This window comes from Danio rerio, chromosome 2, assembly GCF_049306965.1.
Source record: "Danio rerio strain Tuebingen ecotype United States chromosome 2, GRCz12tu, whole genome shotgun sequence".
NCBI lineage: Eukaryota > Metazoa > Chordata > Actinopteri > Cypriniformes > Danionidae > Danio > Danio rerio.
The window spans coordinates 36,302,620-36,323,753 of record NC_133177.1 but is presented as its reverse complement, the minus strand read 5'-3'; the positions used below and the strand labels follow the sequence as shown (position 1 = coordinate 36,323,753).

General features: G+C 33.4%; 1 protein-coding gene across 4 annotated transcripts in view; it reads right to left on the bottom strand.

Moving 5' to 3' along the window:
* The window catches only part of slc6a9 (solute carrier family 6 member 9), an 87,266-nt gene extending 71,401 nt beyond the window's left edge, over positions 1-15,865 (bottom strand). For all 4 annotated transcript variants that reach the window (XR_012387018.1, XR_012387021.1, XM_073916399.1 and 1 more), the window contains exons 1-2: positions 15,733-15,865; positions 5,191-5,457 (exon numbers count right to left, since the gene is read on the bottom strand). Coding sequence is in view for 2 of the 4 variants with exons in the window: in XM_073916399.1 (XP_073772500.1) it covers positions 5,191-5,220 (30 nt within the window). In the remaining 2 variants the exon portion in view is untranslated. The remainder of the gene's footprint in view (positions 1-5,190; positions 5,458-15,732) is intronic.
* Positions 15,866-21,134: the final 5,269 nt, after the last annotated feature.

The window sequence follows — 21,134 nt, the reverse complement described above, 5'->3', positions numbered from 1 at the left end:
ACTCCACAGACAGTACAGTCTGGCGCTCCAATGTAGACAGAAATCATGTTTGACTTCACTTTTGCTCAGCCACATCTGTTCCCATGCCCCTGAAGGCACTATGCTTGCGCAGCTACAAAGATGTGTACGCTAAAGTTAATGTGAGTGAGTGAGTGACAGCTCAATATGTTCCTTATGTAAGTCTGAAAGTGCTGCTGACCTACGCGTGGCCTTGAACTTGATGTTATTAACGAGACTTTAAGTTGTGAACAACACTAAATAATCAAACTCTGTTAAAAATGCTGGACTTTTCACAAGTTATCGATTGACTTTGGTCAAGTCACCTTTATTTCTATAGCACATAATACAATGGAGACTGTGTAAAAGCAGCTTCACATCAAGGTTATTACAGTTAAAAACTAACAAAAAAATAAAAAAACTAAAATTGAAAAAAACATTTTTGTTACTGAAATAAAAAAAGTAAAAAAGAAAATGAACTGAAACTGTATTGTATACATGCAAAGCCAACCGACACAAAAAATATAGCAAAAAAAATCTTTCGTTTTCGTCTTTGTAAATGTATTTAATACATACTGTAAGCCTTTAAATCTATTTGCTTCGTGCTGCCAGGTGTTTGACCGTACAGCACCTCAGAGTCTGTTATCCTGATGCCATTGGCCAGATCAAGCTGGTCCTCCTACAGTCAATCCTTGCTGTTGCTCCCGCGACAAAAACAACAGCATTACATACGACCCGAGCAGACAAATAAAAGTATAAATTTAACTAAATAAATGGGTTTTGTTTTTTTGTTAGTGGTAGCGATTGTGAACAAATATTTTTTTTAACTACATCTAAGTGAACCGGTTGAACTAGTTTACCAAATTGAACTGAATCATTTGAAACGATTCACATCTACAGTAACGTTAAGCACTTATCCACAAACAACTTAATTTTTACATGCCTGATAACCCCCCTCCTGAGTCCTGACCCAAAATAAACCAATATATACGGAGTTATTCAGTTATTAGAACAGTATACTGAGATCAGATTTGAGAAGCAGTGACCGATAATACTGCACATGCGGGATTCAATGAACCGAACACAAACAGTACTTGACAGCCTGCTGTGATTGAACTCAACTTGAACAACTGCAGCGCGGGAAACTGAGGGCTTTAATGAGAGGATCTGGTAAAATGTATGTTTATTTCATAACAGAACGTCATAATAGAGTTTAAATAAGTGAATCATGCTTCAGTTGGCTTGCAATGCATAATTGTAAGAATTTTTTTTCAGATCATGGTGATGTTTTATCTGACTGAAACATGGGAGGATTGTCACAAAAGATTCAGTTCACAATAAAGATTCGAACTTCCCATCACTACTGTGTATCTAACCTTGAAAGCAGCCTTGCACACATATTTTACTTAAGTGTGCTATCTTGTGGAATGTTGTATTTGAGGATGGGTAGATGGCAATGGTAGATGGTAGTGTTCTTGTGTGCAAAAAAAGTAGCGATCTTTGATTGAGTTTTCATTATACAATATTTATTCAGATGATTTTGAACCTTGCACCTAACAAATATCCTAATTAACAAAAAAAAAAACTAACACTGAAACTATTAAAAACTTAAGCAATTTAGAAATAACATATAAACTAAACAATTTTAAAACATAAAAAACTAATAAAAAATAGTAAATCTACCTCTAAAAACTAATTAAAACTAACTGAATTTGAAAACAAAAACACACACACACACAAAAAAAACTAAAACTAATGAAAAATCCAAAACTTTTATAACCTTATAACCTCAAAATGGCAAGTCAATAATAATATATTGAAAACAATTCACTGGCAAGAATTTTTGTGCTCATTAAAAGTCAAATTAAAGTAAAATTAAACCTGCATGCATTTTTTTTGGTGCAAGCACAAGTCAAAATTAAGCAGCTAAAGCATTTTTTTGAAGATAGATTTCATTTGGGATGCTAGCTTACAGTGAGAACACTCACTAGTGTCCTTTAACATTCTAAAAAAACAGAAAGGAAATTTATGAATGTAACTTAGTCTAGCACATTCGGTCTAATGCTAATTAGCTGACCTCTGCTTTGAAATGTTTGAGTGATTTAAAACGTGTAGCGGTCGCCCAGCATCCGGAGGGACTACACGATCCAAAATTTGTTTGCGTTTAATTTCCACTTCACAGACAGCAGCACACATTAACAACCCTTGGGAAAGGGCTGGAAAGCTGCCAGCGGGACAGAAGAAAAAGTGAGTACAGCATCGGGTCATCACAGCTTCATCAACAGCTCCTCCGCAACAGCTTCAGAATGTCTGACAGCTCCAACATTAATTCCTCTCACATCATTCTACGCTTTTAATTATGGTTTGGGTAACAGAAGCTCTTCCATTCACTACAGTCACTGTCAAGAGGGTAACAATGAGATTTACACTGTCCGTAACTCATTGTGAATACTTCAAGATGTTCGTCAGGATATTCAAACAGCTTCTGGTGGAGACAAAGAGCACTAAACACCATTCAAAACACTGATGGAAGCTTCATGCTTTTTGACTATAAAAATCACGGTACTACGGACCTCCGCTGGGTTTGTTTTTGCACATTGAGCAAAAGTATTTTGAGGTGCTACGATCCTAATCAGTAGAAGTCATTTAGAGTCATGAGTAGACAAATGTGCCCGTCAAAATCTTCTGGAGAGCCAACTAAACCTCTGTACTTTACACTAAATAGTGCACAACACGTTAAGTCTTATAAAAGCCACTGACTGCCAAAAGCACATTTCACCACAAAAAAAGGAGTAACGTGCCTTATAAGTATAAAAGCCAGGCTGTAAATTCCAAGTCTCTATAGAGCATGAAAGAAATTAGCATTTGGATAGCACTGTATGGTATTAACATCTTTTAAAGAGCAACCTTTGGTTGGATTTATCCAACTATAAGTAGCTTTGCTTAATGTCAGTGGCCATTACAACATTTAAAACCAAGATAATCTCAAAAAACTTTGCAAGTATGTCAACTTATTCTTAACCCTAATCTAACAGTCTACTAATACTGTAATTATTTTGTTGTCGACCAAATTTCTAAAATGCACCATCAAAAAAGATTTAAGGTTTCATTTTTATCAGGTGACAATGATAGATAGATAGATAGACAGACAGACAGACAGACAGACAGACAGACAGACAGACAGACAGACAGACAGACAGACAGACAGACAGACAGACAGACAGACAGACAGACAGACAAATAGATAGATAGATAGATAGATAGATAGATAGATAGATAGATAGATAGATAGATAGATAGATAGATAGATAGATAGATAGATAGATAGATAGATAGATAGATAGATAGATAGATAGATAGATAGATGTAAAATCACATGCATTCCCTCTAAGATGTTTATTCACAAAAATAAATACCCATTGTTTAGGTGTACAAAATGTACAGGACATAGTCCAAGGCTGTTGGTACAGGACAACAGAGTTATTAGACACACAGGACAGGAGCATTAACTATGTAACAAATCACATGTACAGAAGAAAAGGGTGGGGATAAACCCTGAAAGATTTATTTTCCATTGGACCCCTGCAACACTGTTACCTACAGCTTTTACAATGTTCCTCATATGAATAGATATTTAATATGCATGTTCCAATCCTAAAATATGTATTAATATTCCAATTATTATCCTAGATTTGTATACTTTTATTATATCCCCAAATGTACCACTTTGACATAATCCTCTTTTTGTCATCCAAACATATTACATCCTATACAGTTGAAGTATCTTCCCCCCTGTTTATTCCCCCCCCCCAATTTCTGTTTAACGGAGAGAAGATTTTTTCAACCCATTTCTAAACATAATAGTTTTAATAACTCATCTATAACAACTGATTTATTTTATCTTTACCATGATGACAGTAAATAATATTTTACTAGATGTTTTCAAGACACTTCTATACAGCTGAAAGTCAAACTTAAAGGCTTAACTAGGTTAATTAGGTTAACTAGTTATATTAGGGTAATAACGCAAGTTATTGTATAGCGATGGTTTGTTCTGTAGAATATTGAAAAAAAATATAGCTTAAAGGGGCTAATGATATTGACCTTAAAATGGTTAAAAAATTTTAAAACTGATTTTAGTCCAGTCAAAATATAACAAATAATACTTATTAATAATTCCGGCTAATAATTCCGACTTCAACTGTATATTAATGTAACAGCTGATACTTACATGTGCAAATTGTTTAAGCAGTGAAAGGCAGCTTCCTTAAAGTAACAATGCAGCTTAGAAACAGAAACACACTTCCACATAAAGTCATATAAGAAACAACAGCATCCCTCACAAAAACCATGTTCAACCATTTTTCCACACAAACCTCTGACACTTGGCTTAACTGACAGTCAAATAACATTAACCTTTTTAACTTTACTCACAAATATTAGAGTATTCTATTCTACAAAATCAAGTCCTCTTGATAAACTGTTTTTAAAAGTATCACGTCAGAGACAGTTTTGACAACTATTTACAAGATGTCATACATCTCTTGCGTTATAGTCTTGCAGAATTTTCTACAACTGCACTTTGCAACTGTCCCAAACATTACAGACCAGTTTACATCTGAATTTAGAAACAACATGCTTCACTAATACAACATATTTTAATTTCAGCTTTAAATTACTTCCACAATCATTTGCAAATGTATTCAAGTTCAGTAATTAAACAGTGGCTTGACTTTTTCACAACACAAACAGTCATGAAGTTTCACTGAATGCAGAATCCAGAGAAAGTCTTTTTTAATTGAAATGTCCTTACATTCCCCTAATCATTTGTTTAAAACATCTATGAGCTTTCATGGCATTTTGTAGTACTCCTGAGGGTTTTATTAATAAAGCTGTAAGTAGAAAAACCCTGTAAGCAGATTTAAGCTCCAAAAAAATGTCTCTTAGGTAAATTCAGGTTGTGAAAAAACAAATACTTTTCTCGACACTCAGAGAGGAAAATAATAATTAAACCAGGACTGGGGCCTGGTCCAAAATGCCTGACTTGATTGAGAACTAACCTTTAACTCTACAATTTAAAATCCAGGTCTTATGTTACTAAGAAATTAGCATATGATACAAAATTAAAATGTTGTCGTGAAAACTTGAGCAGAAGGGGAATAAAGTCACAAAATGCAAGTCAGAGTAACTCACCAATATATTAGAAAACTGTTTTTCCGCCATGCTTCACAAGCTCTCTTCGGCGTGGGTCCCCTCTCAGGAAGGATGCCCGTCCTGGCCTGTCTCCGTGCTCTCTGGGACTTGTCCTAAGCTGCTGGGGTATGTGTCTCTGTTTCTGGCGCACACAGCTTCTTCCTCAATCGTTTCCTCTCTCCGCAAGCTCAGTCAGTTTGCAGTGTTGGGCTGAGGTGGCGTCTCTGCTTTGTGCTAATTCTGCGTTAATCCAGGAACTTTTCTATGCTGTGAAAGGAACATGTGACAGGGAGAAGGAGGGTGAAAGAGGGGGGAAAAGCAACTATTAGCCCCCAAATGTGATGTGCTTTTTCTAAAACAATCATTTCATAACTGCTGATAAGTTTCGGGAATACTGTCCATGTCCAAGACATTCTGACATTATGGGAAGTGATGTAGAGAGTAGTTACTGTAAACTAGGATAAAAAGATTTCGTTTTTTAAAATAGCAAACACAAAGAGCTACAGTACAGATAACTACAGAAAATAACACTGTACAAGCATAACGTCTGGAAAATAACAGATTTACCAATTTAACAGCTTTAACCGATTTCAGATTGTTTTTTTGCAATAAATTGGTATAACTTTTATCAAGATATTCAGAATTATTAGATAATGAACTAAGCTGCGATAAAAATACGTTTTTTCGGGTATAATAACCTAAAAGTACTTAGTGTGTTGTTTTATTGTATATACATGTTTGGAGTAAATAAATGTTTTAACCAAATTAAACTGCAGTAGGATTATAAAATGCAATATAGGTAAAAGTAAGAAATAGCCATATAGTTATTATGTGTTAGAATTGATTAGAAAATTTGATTGAATCTTATTAGCTATAAATTCAGTTCATTAATCATTATAACATTTGATTTGAATGCATTATCAGTTATTCTAAATTAACTGGTGTTAACCAATGGACTTTTACGGTAGAATAAATGAACAAAAGAACTGTAAAAAGTCACAGAATTTTTAGTATCGCAGGGCAGATTAAGGGTTCTTTTTTAACGATCTAGGCGCAAAGTCTAAAGCGCATAGCACAAAAGCATTAAGAGCGTGTCCGAATCCACTTTTGCTCTTTTAAGTACCAAAAACAAATACAGTTTTTGCTGCACACAGTAATAAATGCAGGGTTCCACATAAGTCATTTATGTTGTCCCAACCAGATCAAGTTAACTTAACACTTTTAACAAATTTATGTGGATTGAACATAAAAAAATTAAGTTGTCCCAATGAAATCTCAAGAATTATGTTGTTTTAGCTCATTTTAGATAAGTAGTTTAAATGAGCAAAACAAAATACTTTTTTGAGTGCAGGGTTGTGCTTATTCTCTTAATGAGTTATGTTTGCGTTTTAAGCATAATGTGCAGTAAACCTAAAGTCTCATTTCCAATTCCCTTTAAGAGTCATTTTTGCTATTCACATGGCAGACTTAGTAAGTGGAAAAACTGAATCCTTCACTAAAACAGTTAAACAGACCATCTGCAGCGAGAATAAAGAACGAGCCTCCTCCATTCGGCCTTTACTTTCTCCTTACTTTTACTCTTTACTTTACTCATTTACTTTCATGAATAAGAAAACAGTGTTGTACGCACTCCACTGAAGGCATTCATTAGCCTACTTTAGTTTTAATTTCTGGCAAATTAATAAATTAACAATAATTGTGTGATCAAAAAACTGCTATATCAGGTATATCTAAACATGGCATATTCTTATGCCTCATTTGGTGATGCATACATCTCCAAAACTCGACAGGTGGACAAATCAAAATTTTTTTTTATTAAAACAAATATAAATATGCATATAATTAATAATAGTATTACTAATAATAATAACATTAAAATAAAAATGCAAATTGTCATGAACAAATTGAAAAAAGGACCTTGGACATGAAGGCATGGAGGCAGTGGTTTTTTATATTTATGTTGAAAATAATAATTTTTGTAACATTTTATTCCTTACTTTTTTCCTATGCAAAGATATTTATTAACCTAACCCCAACCTAACAGTCAACCTATAATCTTATGAGAATTAGTAATTTGACATGTACTTGCAAAGTTTCTTATAGTCAGTTAAATGTCTGATAAGGAGCAGCATCAATAGATATTAAGCAGACAGTCTACAAATACTCAAATGAACCATCAAAATAAAGTGTTACCAATAAATTGCCTATTAAGTCTTATTGTGAAATATTCTGAATAGTCTTCATAGGCACTATAAAAATTTAAGTAAAATAATTTGAATATTGTGAATGTTCATTATTAAAATATATATGTAATTACTGAATATCACCATACGCTACAGTCTGCAGTGTGGTTGGGTTTTTTCACTAAAACAAACAAAAAAAAAACATTTTTTGCTAGTTATACTATATAATGCTGAAAATCTAGCACATGAACACCTTAGGTTTCAGAATTGATGATGGACTATTACTGATTTTCCACAAGTATGGATACGCTGTCAGTTTAAGGACTCACGTAGCACTTTAGTAACTGGAGCCTTATAAATCACTCTGATGTTGTGATAAACTTATCCTGACACAAGCCAACACTGTTAATCACCCATCCTGAATTAAACAGAACGTTTCTCCAGACCCAGTATTTGAAATTAATACCTCAGCCAGGACAAGTGAACTTTCACTCATATTTATGGCAAGAGAACATGCACTAACATTTCAGTGGAAAATTACTCCTGTATCCAGTTCAACCAATGAGAACATCGAACAAGGAGGGATTTACAGGAAGGTATCCAAATACAATAACAAATTAACAAATGTAAACAAAAAACACCACACTGGACATGAGGATAGATAAAGAGTAGATAAAAGTAGGTTAAGAGACAAGTGTACCATCGCTCAACCCCCCCGACCCTACACAAAAAGATGTTTTTATTTTCAAAAAGCAACAAGATAAGACAAGAGATAAGCTGAGCAAACACCATGAGCCGACAACTCTATAATCAGTATTGAGTTGTCTATTGCACCACACAGAACATGCTTTTGACTGAAAATTACAGTCAAAAACAAAGCCTTGATATTCATTTGCTCAGATCATCCAAGGTGTGAGTTTTTTTTTTTTCTTCAGTAAAACATTTATATGTTTTCAGCTGCAACTTTAAGCCTTGGTTGTTCAGCAAAATGCACATTTTTGGCTATCGGCACTTTGAGAGTCGCAAAATAAATAAATAAATAAAAACACATAGAGAATACAGAACACTTTTCGGCACTACAGAAGAAATTATTTAAATCTATCCAGGTGTGAAAATACCCTGCAACTAGACACCTAATTTCCATTATCAGTCTCATAAAAATTTCAAAATGCTTATAGTTTTTTTAATGTGTCATTTTATTAACGTCATTTCATATTCATTCTTCTCCCTTTTTGGTTCCACTTTATATTAGGTGGTCTTAATACAAACTTACACTGAAACTAAAGGTGCTGTATGTAAGTTTTTGACTCTTCTAATGCATAAAAATCCCATAATATGTTTGCAGATATTTAAGAAACATGCTAAGTGAACTTTCTTGTTTATCTGAAAAGCAATGCTAAAGTCAGATATCCTGCTTTGAAAATGTCTGTTTTGTGCCGGAACGCTGTCTTTGTTTTGGTCCCTTTAACCCGCTCAATGCCAGTTTAGCCAATTATATTTCAGCATTATGGGTTGCCTTGGTAAAAAGCTGCTTATTTCATTCATTCAGTCATTCAAAAGGGCTCTCAAACATGCATCCGTGACCGAAATGCAACCTCCGGTGGACAGTGGCAGACTCCGAAATGAGAACTACCTGCTTCAGCTTTCAGTAGTATGACAATAAATGTCATGTAAAATGTCATTCAAACTAACATTGTTAGCATTTAACACTGAATAAACCACATGAGGTGTACCTGAGGTGATGAATGTCAGTTTTCTATTGTTCAGCTGCAAAAAAATAAAAGCCTAATCTTTGGAATACCCTTCTTACTGAGCTTCGTACAATCACTGATCTGCCACTATTTAAAGCCAAACTTAAGACTCACTGGTTTAATTAAATTGGCTTCTTTATTTTTTAATGCTTGTTGTATTTAATTGATATTTCTGGTATTGTTTTGCATTGTCTTCTTTTTTTGTTGTGCTGTATAATTTGTTTTTACTTGTGTAAAGCACTTTGGTCAACCTTGATTGTAGTAAAGTGCTATATAAATAAAGGTTGATTGATTGATTGAAACCTACCCATCCCACCAAACCTGTTCCTAACCCTATCCGTATCGCACCTTAAGATCACCAGATGCGTTCTGCAATCCATTATGTACACAGTAAGTACATTGTTTTTTGTTTTTTTTAAATATTCAAGTATATTGTAGTTAAGGCCACCTAATATAAAGCAGACCTTTTTTAAATGTAAAAGTGCTTAAAGGCTCTGTTAACCTTTGAAATCATCACAAAGTCTGTGATTGTTTTGTCATTTGGAATGCCCCTAATATGAATGGCATTAGAATATCATGCTGTGTTCCAGAAAGCCAGTTGGATGTGGTGGGTGGAATTTGGGAAGTCACCTTGCAGACGCTGCTTGAAGTGGCTGATGAAGTGTCTACACTACAAAGCTTTGGCAGGTCATAGGGTGACTCTCATTAGCTGTGACTATTGGAAATGACAGCTTCCAACTGTCACAAAGACTTAAAATTACATAACTGAACTCTCTCACATTTCTCTTTCAATAACCCTACCTTAACTGTTTTGACTAGGCGGCCAGTGGGATCCGATTCCAGCAACTCATTATGTATAAGTGTAAAAAAATAAACTTGAAATCAACAAGTCTTTGAACCTGAATTATGCTTATGACTGTCCTTTTGGTCTGGAGAGCCATGAGTACAACTGAGCATCTGTAAGTGTGTGATACAATGTACTGCAACTCCTCAACTCCACCCAATATAGATAACAGTGCAGCTTCAAAACACTGTGGTAAACTCTACACTGAACTTTACTACAACATTGAACATACATGAACAAAAATGCGCAATAATATATAACTTGTTTATGAAGACACCCATAACTTTCTTCATACACAACTTTTTTTTTTTTTTGCAAATAAGACAATTATGATAAGATGTACACTGTGTACAACATATTTGAGTATTTTACTCCAATTTTTGCATTTTTTAAATGATTTATCCAGTAAATTAGCAACACTGTTGAATTTAGCAATATGTAATAATTGCATTTTGGCACAGATTTTACAAAAGTGGCTAAAAGTGACCAAAAAGTATGCCTTTGTTCTATAGTTAAGTTCATTTAGTTTAGTTTATTTATTTATAAAGCACAATAAAACAACAGTTGTTGACCATTGTGCTGTACAACCTAAAAGCGTATTATCAAAAATAGACAGCAACAAATAAAACAACATATAATAAAGCCAACATACCACAGAGCATCAACAATACATAAGACATCAAATAGGTACATTGGGATAAATGTTATTCCAATTCAAAAGCTGTTTCTACGAGGTGTAGTTTAAGTTTCCCTTTGAACTAAAATTAATTGGAAATTGTGGACATAGGTAGCCCATTACACATTTTAGGACCTACTAAGCTTGATTCCCTTATATTTCTTCAATTTGGGAACGAATTTTCTGGTTCGATGACCTTAAACATCTGCCAGATATTTTAAAAGTAATAAGAGATAAGTCTGAGACTGGCCATTTAATATCTTAAAAACATATTCAATATTCAAACTTAGTTATTATATAATTTTATTATAATCGTTCTTTGAAGTAAAAAACAAACAATTAGTAATAAATAACCTGAAAATGCTTTCAATATTTCAAATACTCCTTCTCCCTATACTACACTAATAGGGTCATTAAAAGCAAATACCTTTTAATGATAGACCAAGTAAATAATAAACACTTTAAATTGAATTTAACCCCATTATTAGAAAGTATAGTATAGATATTTTTAGAATGAAATGGGCTGTATGCAGGTGTTTTCTCCAGAGAATTTAAAGCACACACGTTATCTTTTATCTAAATTCATTAAGATAACAACCTTTGCGCAACTGTTTGGCAAATGTTCAACTCAAGTTCAATCTATCTGAAGTACGTCCTTCAAGTATTGTACATCCTACAAACTTGTTTAGCTGGATATATAAGCCACAAGTGATAAATAGAATAAGAAAATCCATAATCAAGTTACGATTGTGGTGTGAAGATCACAGTTTTCTGCAGATTTGTTATTTTTCTGTTTTTAACTCCATATTTCTGCAGTTTGTTTCTTTTTGTTCATGCAGTTTAAGATGGATATATACTGTAAATGGCCATAATTACATTTAAAGCCATGTCCAGCCATTTTCTGAAACATTATTTGGGTTACGCTGAAAAATTCTAGATTCCCAACATTAGGAAGTTCAAGCATGACAGCACATCCTACAGTAAACCAACAATAACATTCCCAATTTCCAGTCGACCAGGAAGCAAATATTGTTCATACAGCCATTAAATCCCTTTACTTTACATTGTGGACAAATGGTGGACAGTCTGTCTGGCCAGGAAATTCCCCGTTTTGATTTTCGGTCTGATGAAGGTGTCCGTTCATGGGAGCTCTAATTATTAAAATATAGAACCTTCCCAGGCTACATGTGCATGAACAATTACAGATCGTTTTCTAGGCTAAGGAAAGTAATACAAAAATCTTTGTGAATTTATCTGAGATTTCCTCACAACTACAGCATCCTGGAATTCAATACTGCACACTGTTTAAACTACTCTAAATAGATCTTAAAACCAGAGGGTGTCAGTAGCCATACATCTATTGATAGACCATTGGGGGTGGGGTGGGAGCAGTTTAGAAAGGTTATTATAGTTCTGTATTTTTATTATTTATTTATTTATTTATTTAATAGTATTTTCAGATTTGCTGTAGATTTTTGTTAGTTTTAGTTTAGGTTTTATTTTGTGAACACATTTCTTTTTAATTTTACATATTTTGTTTCAGTTTTAGTAATTCTTAACAGAAAACATCCAGTGTGAACAAAGGCAAAGTTTACAATAATATATAAAATATATAATGTTTTGTTGATAATTTTGTGCTTGACTGACGTGTTCAAGCTAGGCTTATCCTGAAAATGTACCGCTATATACATTTCTGGAGAGCACCAAATACGTCCCAGGAGCTACGTTTTTTGCAGTTTTTGTTTTCGCAAATCCACCAGAGGTTGATGGTAACAAGATCTCAAATTTCTCTCGCGAGTTCCTGCTCTTCTCTCGTAAATCTACCAAAGGCTGCTGTCAACTGACCCCCCCCCCCCCCTCCTCCTTCCCTAAACCCAACCAATACTGTTTTCAAAAGACCTGATTGAAAGCCTATGAGCCTATGTTGGATGTGTTTGGCTATAGAAGCACCATCTACTGTTATTTCTCTAAACAGTCGCAGGTCAGATTTCGCACCACAGAATGAGTGCTTTTATAGTTTGAAACGTATCATTTATATTTGCTAATTAGTGTTTCAATGCATTTAGTTTTTCAGTGATTGTTCATAGTTTTGTTTAGTTTTAGTTTTTTATTTATTAAAAATTTTCTTTTTAATTAACAAGTGTGTTTTTTGACTAATAGTTTTAGTGTTAGTTTTTGTTTACTGAAATAACCTTGTTTTGTAGCGTGTTAAACTCATAAATTGCCCATAAAACATTTTTGTCATAGCAAAGGACTAAAAAGTTTAAATTGAATAAACTTTCTTTTGAAGCGCAATGATGTAACCCATTCTGGCACTTTTCCAGCTTGTGACGTAGAATTGTCAACAGAGGACACTTTATTATGTGTTGTAGCCGAACCACACCATGTATGGTACAGAAGTTGTGCTTTGACAGTGTGGTCACTTAACGCATGATTTGAGACGCATTTATGCGCTGCTCTGCTCTATCATAAATGATCTCGACATGTTTGCGCGCAGATTGGGCCCAGATGTGGCTGTGTGCTATGATTATCCTGCATCTTCTCATCTCTTCGGTGGTAAAAAAAAACATCATCTCAGCGTGCCCAACATGTGCTTAAGCATGATGAACAGGAGTGTGGAAAACATATTATTATAATCTGTTACATCACAGGTTAACCTCATTCCATCCCTGTGTGTAAACGAATATTTATGTACTTACAAAAAATGCCAGGTCAGTGATTTGGGCCCTCGAGGGAGCCTTAACATGACTTAAAGTTATTTAAAATACAAAAATGTGTAAATAGTTTAAAGTTATAAACTGTAAATTAAGATATTTCTTGTTTTAAGTCACATCCTAAATAACTTTTTAACTTTACTTAAAGCTCAATAAATGAGGTAGCCTAATTATTTTAATTAATGTGATTTTCTGGAAAAAAATAATTTTAAAAATATTTTCAGAAATACTTTATGTTATGGGGCCTTGAAATATTGTTGTGGATGGTGTTTTCAGTCTATAATACTCACATAAACATGTCCAAAATCATTTATATAACCGTTAATACATGGAAATTGCCTACAGAGATTTGATTATAGTTTCTTGTAAAACATGCCAACCAACTATGGTATAAAAGCTTAAGCTTAAAATACAATAAACAATAAAACAACACATTTAACTCTAACTAAAATACAAATTAATCCTAAAAAGAAAATGAAAAAATTAAATATTTGCATAATCCTGAGAAGCACTAGAAAGCATGCAAGTCAAATAAAGTAGGGTAATACTGTATTATTTCACAACTTGACAGGAATGTGAAAAAGTATTAAACCCCAACTACAGTAGAGGTTCTAGACAAATGACATGAAAAAAAAAAACTGTCATGTTTTGTTTTTTTATTTGTAAGTCACTTTGAATAAATGTAAATGTAATATGCCACCGTTTTCTGGAGTTTCCTGTGTAACAACATTCTGAATACACAACTTACTGTACTTACTGTAATGTATTTATTAATATATTTATTTAACAATCTTACTTACACTATTGGTTAAAAGTTTGGGGTTAGTAGGATTTTTTTTTAATAAGCTTCTCCTGCTCACCAAGACTGCATTTATTTAATCAAAAATACAGTACAAGTTGTAAAATTGTGAAATGGTATTGCACTATACAATGGCTGATCAAAAGTAGTTTATAATTTAATTTAATAATTTATGTTAGTGACTTAAAGATTAATTTTCAACTTCATTACTGCAGTCTTCATTTACATGATCCTTCAGAAATCACTGGAATATTAATTATTATTATTATTAATATTAATATTAATGTTACTATTATAAATGATAATAGAAATAAAAGCAATAATAATGACTAGAGTATAATTTCATTTCAAACTATATACAACAAGAAAGCAATTATTTAAAAGTTTATTAAATATTTAACAAATTTTTTTTTTTACATTCAATAAATAATTTTCTTTAAAAAACAAACATTTGACTGAAAGTGTATATTAAATAAACCACATTTGGTGTCTACAATATATTAGCATCAAAAAAAATTTAGTTGTTAGGTTGTTACAGATCATGTTTATGTTCAACAAATCACTTGTATTGATTTTTCTGTAAGATACACTATTTAGGCGGAGGTTAGTATGAAAAACCGCATTTAATGATCTATTATTTTTTTTTAATTATTTACAGATGTATTAATAGAGGTATATTTGAATCTAGTCTAAATATATGTATAAACACAATAGGTGCAATGTAACGAATTATTAATTATCATGTTAGTAAATAATAATTCATAATGCTTAACGAAAGTCCCAAATGTTTGTTAATTGTTACTCAAGAACACAGTTTACATATTTATCAAGACATTGATTTGAGTGTCAGAGTCTGAAAAAATTATCTACAGGTGCTAGCTACTGTGTTGGCTAAACTTGTAATATCTTGAGTCACTTTAAAAAATAACTAAATGTGTTACTAAATCTGTAAACTGAAGGTATGTGCTGTTTTTAATTATTATTATTATTTTGTTGGCTTTATTAAGAGTAAAATATTTTTAAGACTGTATTGTACTATTAGAATTAACTTTACTTAACACTGCTATTAGTCACTGTAATAAAAATTACAATAACAACATACAATCAACTGAAATGTAAAATGTTACTTAGATGTGAAGTCCTTTGACTAAAACTGAAACTATAAACAAGAGAAAAGTATTTTAAACCACAAGAGCAACGTTTACCATCATGATGTCATGGAATAATTCAATTCAGCAGGTCAAGCATTAATTATAACATTAATGAAAGTAAAACAGATGTGAGTCGATGATAGTACATCTTGTGTTACAAAAGTATAAACAGCATCACTTTGACACTTTACCCGCCCTCTCAATAATGATGTTAGTGAGTTAGAACGATCTGAATCTGACCTGAAAACGACTAATAACAAGTAGTCCACAGTTTCTTTCAAACCCTTTCTTTAAAATGAATCCATGTGCAGTTATACTAGCTTTAAACGCTGGAAAATCTTCCAGGTAGTAGCTAATAAAAAGAAACACGGAAGAATTATTCGGCTGTATAGCCTACACCTCGTGAAGCATTTGTTGGTCTTACCATCGCTTCCTCTTTGGTGTCAAACAGAAGACATCAGACTGAGTGGATCTGTTAAACAAATGGGCTGGGAGTATTACCGGCGTCTGGACAGTATTGGACACGACCTCCTCATTAAATTGATGGATATTTCTTTGTTAAACTTCCAACATTCAACGCGGTTCATATGTGACCCTGCCCCTTTCTCCAAAGACCCTCCCACACACGTGAAGACAGCGTGCTTAAGTTGGGGGCTTTTAAAACATTTTCATAACTATATAACCAAAACAACATAACACATCTAACCAAACGATACGCAATATGGTTCTTATCTCAAAACAGAGTTATCTCAAATTAAGCAATAAACGAACATACATAAAACAAATGGATAAATAAACACATAATAATAATAAAAAAAATAATAATAACTTAAAATTATTCAATTCGTTTGAGATAAAGATCTTTAACAAAGCATCTTGAATAGCCTAGTAAGCATTTACCGGTAGTGTTTTTAGTGTGTTGCTGCGGTTGATGTATCCGGTAGACAATAGACCTCACTGACTGATGGATGTTCAGTGGAATTACTAATCAAAGCGCCAAAGTTATAAAAATAATATTTTATAATTCAGCAATTTTTAGCTCCGGCACCCCTTAAAATGTAATACGTGTAAAAAGAATGCGAGGTGCGCGGCAAACACCAAATGCCCTGTCGCATAGCAACACATGTGGTAGCAAACACAGTAATAAGAGAGCGCGGAATGAACACCGTGGGTGAAATGAGGACATTTAGTGACAGACGTAGCTACATTTGTTACCTTTATGTTCTCTAAAAGATGCTGGAGGCTGATATAAGAGGATACACATGTCTCTCCATTCACGCACCGTTGCGCAGCGTAGCGGTGGGTTTTACAACTGCTGGTAATACAAACGACTAGATTATTCTCTGTAGGGTGTAAGGTGTGCTACTGGTTCCTCTCTAAGCTTATCACTGTCGAGAAAATAATGCGAAAATGCAGAAAGATTCTCGAAGATTTCTGCACAACCTGAAGTATAATCAGCGGTTAGGTGTCGGTAAGTCAATATGTGCCTATCACCAGGGCCGGATTAACCAATGGGCCTTATGGGCACAGGCCCAGGGGCCCGTGCGCACTAGGGGCCCCTGCGAGGGGAGAGAAAAAAAGACAATTTCGGAGTGTCTTTTTAGGCTAATTGCAAATAGCGCATCTAGTTGGACTAAGCTATTCAGGGTTTACGCCCATCGATGCCTGATTGATAGAGACAAGATGAGTAAAGAGCAGTGAAATAATACAGCCGCAGTGGCGCACCTTGTAAGGCACACGGCATAATATTTTGACGCGATTCATAACATCGGTTCGAATCCACCATCAGTTGAACTCATGCTACTTTTTTTTCTCCCCATTACATATCAGATTGGAAATATATTTATTTTAAACAGGAAAGAAACATTTTTTAAAAATAATGCAAATGTGATATAAAGTCACAAGTGTCTTGTGGGTATTTAATAATGTTTAGTCTTATTATAGGCGCCTGTCGCGCCTCCCTCTCTTCAAAAACTCTATTGCTCAGACATCTGTATTTCCTCTGAGCAAAAAAATCGCGATCACATATTAATATTAGTATTATATTTAAATTGCATTTCTTTCTTTAACTAAACAGAATGCTGTAATTGGTCAAGCGCGGAAACGTCAGTTTTGTAATAACCCGCACTAAACTGAGCAGACTTTAGTGTAACGTTATATCTGTCATAGATCAAAAATGAGTGGACAAGTGGATTTAGCAAACGCGAGAGAAAGAGGAGAGGAGGCATCTTCATTGAGGCATTTTCCATACACATCATCTTTAAACAGACCCTTGATCAGGAGAATGAGGGTACAGAAGAAGACGTTATGGTAACTTTAAATGATGAGAAGCTAGCATTAACCAGGCGGAGGAGGCTAACGGCAGCGCAGCGCGGACTGGATTCATCGTGTGAGAGACAGACAGAAAGGGACAGAGAGAGGGAGAGAGAAGAGAGAGAGAAAGGCCCAGAAGAGGAGAGAGACGGGAGAGAAGAGGTATAGTGTGTGTGATTTCGGATACTTTTAGGTTTATAATCAAGTCTTCATCACGAGAAGAGTAGAGAAAATACAGGGAGAGGAGGAGAGAGACAGTAAATCAGTGTTTGTATTATGAAAGACTCAGATTGATAGAACTCAGATTCATATAACTGGATTGGAGAAGCATTGTGCGTTATATGCCATGGCAATAATATGCTTTATAAGTTTGTAAAAGCAATACACTAAAATACCCTTAAAAAATAATATATATATATATATATATATATATATATATATATATATATATATATATATATATATATATATATATATATATATATATGTAGTTTTATTAGTATTTTTATTTAATGCTTTGAAAAATAATTTAAATCTTTGCAGACTATAAATACATATGTACTATATATCATTTATTTAAATATGTGGGCAACAAATTATAGATTCATTTTATTTAAAAATTATTATATTATTCTTATTTTTTTAAATTCAACTATAGGGGTGCGGCCAGGTAGGGGGCCTTACAAGACAATGTGCCCAGGGGCCCCTGAGTTCTTAATCCGGGCCTGCCTATCACAAACATAGAGAACAGCCCCACTTCTGTTTCCATTCCTCTATTAATGTAAACAGCTCAGTCATAACGCCGCTTATGAAAATGAACCTTACTGGCTTCAGAGAAAACATTTAATTAGACTATATTGAAAATGTTGAAGGAGGTGAGCCTAAATCAAAGCATAAAGCAGCATACTCTCTCTCTCTCTCTCTCTCTCTCTCTCTCTCTTCATTAGCTAATGTAAATATTTCGATAATTATAGGAGTGTTTTCAGAAGAGAAGCAACTATACGAAAGAGAAGTAGTCTTATACTCTTAATTATGAAGTAACCTTAATGATTGTTGGAGTTAGCCTATAGCCTACTTAATTAAGTAGTTTTCTAACGTAGCTCTATACTACAGGCTATTTGTAGTAGGCTATAATAAATGTAGGCTATATACTGCTTCAGTCTAAATTTGTCCACTTTTTTATTAATCCCTACCAAGGAATTCTTCAAATATCTTGTTTTGCGTTCAACAGAAGAAAGAAATTCATAAAAGTCTAGAACCACTTGAGTCTGAAGAATATGATGAGGAAATTTCTTATTTTTTGGTGAACTTTGTATTTTTTTTTGTACTTCAAGTGAACTTGAGTTTATTAGAAGTTTACTTTTGCAACACTTGTGGCAAATAATTAGTTTGAGAAGGTAGAAAGTTTTGATGTGGCCAAGTACATTGACCCATATTGGGAATTTGGGCTTTGTATTTAATTGATACATCTGCACACACAGTACTGAACACACACGCACACACACACACACACACACACACACACACACACACACACACACACACACACACACACACACACACACACACACGCACACACACACACACACACACACACACACACACACAATTTATAGCAATAACCTTTGTATTTTGAGTCTGACTTTCTAACCATGATGCCTTGAATTCAGAAATGCTTTGAGTGCACTCTCAAAATATAACAGAGTACAGTAAAGACGATAAAGATATAAATAAAAACCAAAGACATACATAAACTGATCCATAAATAATCCAATCCATACATAACTGAATCTGAGTACATTTAATATTATATTAAACTGACTTAAAACTGCTCGCGCAACTTCTAAAATTATAGGTTAGAACAAGATTGCCTTAGTTTTTAATAAGTTACGATGAACTAAAAACATATGCCATCATGACTAATTGAACATAATTTGTACAGTGTATGGACAAACATGTATTGTGTTTTGCAAAACTGATAGCCTTCTAACACATGTGAAAAGAAAAAAAAATGTTTGTGTAAACCAAAATAAGATTAGTTAGGAAAGTTCATTAACACATTTGAAGTAGGCCTAGACTGACAATTAGTCTGGCTTGCAAGAATAATTAGCATATGTGTTTGTTTTTCCACTTGGGGTATAGATAGGCCTTAGAAAAAAAAATTAGGGCATTTAAGCATCTTTTATGTAAAATAAATGGCACTGATATATTTTTAAAATGTCACCGAAAGTCACTTTCAATTTAGACAGCTTAAACATGCAGTTTAATCTAGGTCTAGCCTTAAACCACATCTCTGAAACTGGGAGTTTACCGGGAGTAATATTATGTGTTTAATGTTTTAAAAAGTCAAATTTAATATTACTCTCATTGATGAATACTATAATTTATTATACTGTGTACATTTTTAAAGCCTTGCTTTGTCTCAGAACTCAAAACATGTCTGTGTATGCTTCACTTTTTGTGATATTGCATCAGCAGTTATAATCTAAAAAAACATAGCAAAGACTGCCATCTTGGGGTACATATTGATAACTACAGATCAACTTAACCCAAAGAAAGGTCACACAAACCAACATAATGCATGAATGTGACATCAACACCATGATATACGCCTTTACATTGTGCTGTAATTGCCATAAACTGATTTTTTAAAAACATCCATTTAAATATTTAATGTAACGGGAAAAAATGCCACGTAGAAAGCTGTTTTGATGTAGTATGCGTTCTTGCCAGCAGAGGGAGACCGAAGTAAAATAGTAAAAACAACTGTAAAACCCCCACAACAAACCAGAAAGTGCGCTCAACCAGTTGTTCCTATACACTTAAAACCTAACTGAAACATTACTGGCTGAGAATGAAACTTCAATCAGAACAAACTAAACACACACAACTAAAAGACTCAACAGATGGAACAATCCAATTAATAAACTGGAATGCTATTTGGCTTTAAGCAAAGCTCAATTGCACTTTCTAAAAGAGTTATTATTTACAATTTAAGCACATTTTCACTCTTCATTTCACAATCAACACAGACTTTAATCAGATATATAATGGACATCATAATGATACAATATAAATAATCATAAAAATTATAATAATTCCATGCCGCAAAAGCCAGAAAAAAAGGTGTGAATGTATATTAACAATTTTTTTTCTGTTTACCAAACTTCGGATATAGATTACACAACTTTTTTTGTATAAAAGACATAACAGAATGATTTAGTATATCATTTTAGAAAAAAATCTCCGTTTTCTTTATTGCATGTAAGTTTTTACTATATATAATTTCAATATTAATTACTTCTTGTGTAAATAAATATAAAAAATATTGAGAAATTTAATAAAGGGAGTAATAATTGGCAAGATTTTAGAAATATTATCTTGTATTTTATAGGAATAATCAAATGCTGTGTTCCCCTTCAATTGTTTTGTCTCCTAAAATGTGCAATAAACATGCTTTTAGTCATGGTGTCCACAAATCAATGTTTCAATGTTTCACATGGGAAAGTCATA